At 71.8% G+C, this 1,952-nt stretch overlaps 1 protein-coding gene across 1 annotated transcript in view; it reads right to left on the reverse strand.

Moving 5' to 3' along the window:
* Positions 1-1,259, reverse strand: part of LOC146596296 (uncharacterized) — an 8,799-nt gene extending 7,540 nt beyond the window's left edge. Inside the window, 4 exon segments of the mRNA XM_085304239.1 lie at positions 3-59; positions 258-336; positions 414-730; positions 1,104-1,259. Coding sequence (XP_085160365.1) covers positions 3-59; positions 258-336; positions 414-730; positions 1,104-1,179 — 529 coding nt within the window. The 5' untranslated portion in view covers positions 1,180-1,259.
* Positions 1,260-1,952: the final 693 nt, after the last annotated feature.

Genomic DNA, 1,952 nt, shown 5'->3' on the forward strand with positions numbered 1-1,952 from the left:
CAGGTGCTCCAGCCCGCTGGCGTTGTTCACCGCCACGGTCAGCAGCATGTCAGCTTGGCCTGGGGGGGACGGGGTGCCGTGGGGCGGCCTCGCTTTTCCCCGCTCGCCAGCAGCGGGGCTGGCACGCCATGCGGCACTGCTGGCCGTGCTCGCGGTCACCCCATGGCGTGCAAACGCACTGCAGCAACGGTCCAGGAGTGCAAACGCGGTGCTCGCCCTGCTGCTCGCCCCGCGCCGCCCCCTCCCCGCCGCCGCACCTTGCAGCGCCGCGGACGTCGCCGTCTCCTTCAGCCTCCCCGCGTCGTCATCCAGCCCGTCCGTGAAGACCAGCAGCACCTGGGCGAGCAGGGGTCCGGCGCTCGGCAGCCGCCCGGGAGCCGGGGCGCCCCGCGGGGCAGCGCGCGGGGCCGTACCTTGGCATCGGCCGCCCGGCGCGCCAGCGCGCCCAGGAAGCTCTGCAGGGCGGGCTGGGTGAGGTAGGTGCGCTGGAAGGCGTGAGCCTGCGCCAGCCCGCGCAGCGTGTCCGCCCAGGGCTCGTGGAGCCAGTCCTGGAAGAGGGTCTCGCCGTCCGGCCGCGCGCTCTGCAGGCTGAGGCTCGGGCTCAGCGGGCTGCAGGTGAGGCGCTCCAGCGAGGCCACGTCCCGCAGGATGCGCTCCAGGTAGGTGTGCAGGTTGGACTGCTGGTAATCGGTGACGTCCAGGGCCGCCAGCACGTGGAGGGCGCACGGGCCTGCCGGGCAGAGCGTGCAGACCCAGCCGGCCCCTGCCTCCCCCCACCTCCGCCCGGCCCCCCGAGGAGGGATGCCTGCAGGGACCCCTGCGAGGAGCCCAGCCGCCCGCGGTGCAGCCTGGCCTTGCGATGCACCGCGATCCCTCGGGGCACTGCGCGTTCGGCGAGCTGCAGCTGCGCGGTCCCTGCTCCACCTTGGGGGCCAGGACCCCACAGCTCCTCTGCCAGCGAGTCCCCGGACCTTCTCCCCTGCCCCTCAGCAGGTGCAGATCTGCTCCCCTAACCCCGCGGGGACCGGTGTGCCCCATGGCAGGACGCCTCCGTGCCATCGCTGCCCCCCGGGATGGCGGCGCACAGGGACATCCTCACTCACCCGCCTCCTGGCTCCGGGCCCCTCCGGCTCCAAGGATGAGCAGAGCCGCRGGGATCCAGGCTCTGCACAGCCCCATGTCCCAGGCGAGGAGCGGGGACAGCTCGGGCCACCGGGCAGGGAAGCGGCTCCTCCGTGCCCTGAGCCGGCGGGGGGCGAGGGGTGAGCGCAGGGCTGCGGCCGGGCGCCAGGCAGCGATGGCAATAGCGGGGCRCCCGGGTGGGGAGGCGGCAGGCGCAGGCCTGGAGCTAGCTCGGCTCCCCATCCATCACCGCTGACAGTAACACCTGGAGCGCAGCCCAGCCGAGGGGCCGGTGCGGCCGTCCGAGCCCAGCCAGGGCTGGCCTCATCCTGCCTGGCCGCGGGGCTGTTTGCAGACACTRCTGGGTGCATTTTTCTCCCCTCGCTCCTTATGCAATGATCTGCAATCTGACTGGGGAGGGAGTCGGGGACAGCACGAGTGAGGACACATGGATGCCGAATCCATAAGGGAGCAAAACCTCTCCTGGCTGGTCTTTGGGATGTGTTTTGCGCTCATCTCCGAAGCTGTGAAGACGCCAACGCAGCCTACTGCCCACCCAACTCTGCCTTCAGGGCTGCATCTTTAGTAGCTGCAGATATTTTTCAAGGGCTCTCAAAATGCTTCTCAGCGCTCGCACGGCATCGCTCTCCCCCGCCGCCGGGGAGCTGGGGGAGCGGAGGCACGAGAGAGCCAGGGCGTGCCGCGGACGGAGCCCGGAGTCCCGCCGCCCGCAGCCGCCAGACCCGGCCACCACCGATCCTGCCGGCGGGCCGGACACAGCCTGCCCCATGCCCCGGCTGCGGGGCAGGAGCGAGGGAGGAGAGGAGGTG

Source organism: Rhea americana, unplaced genomic scaffold (assembly GCF_003343005.1).
Source record: "Rhea americana isolate MKP2758 unplaced genomic scaffold, rheAme1 scaffold_204, whole genome shotgun sequence".
Classification (NCBI taxonomy): domain Eukaryota; kingdom Metazoa; phylum Chordata; class Aves; order Rheiformes; family Rheidae; genus Rhea; species Rhea americana.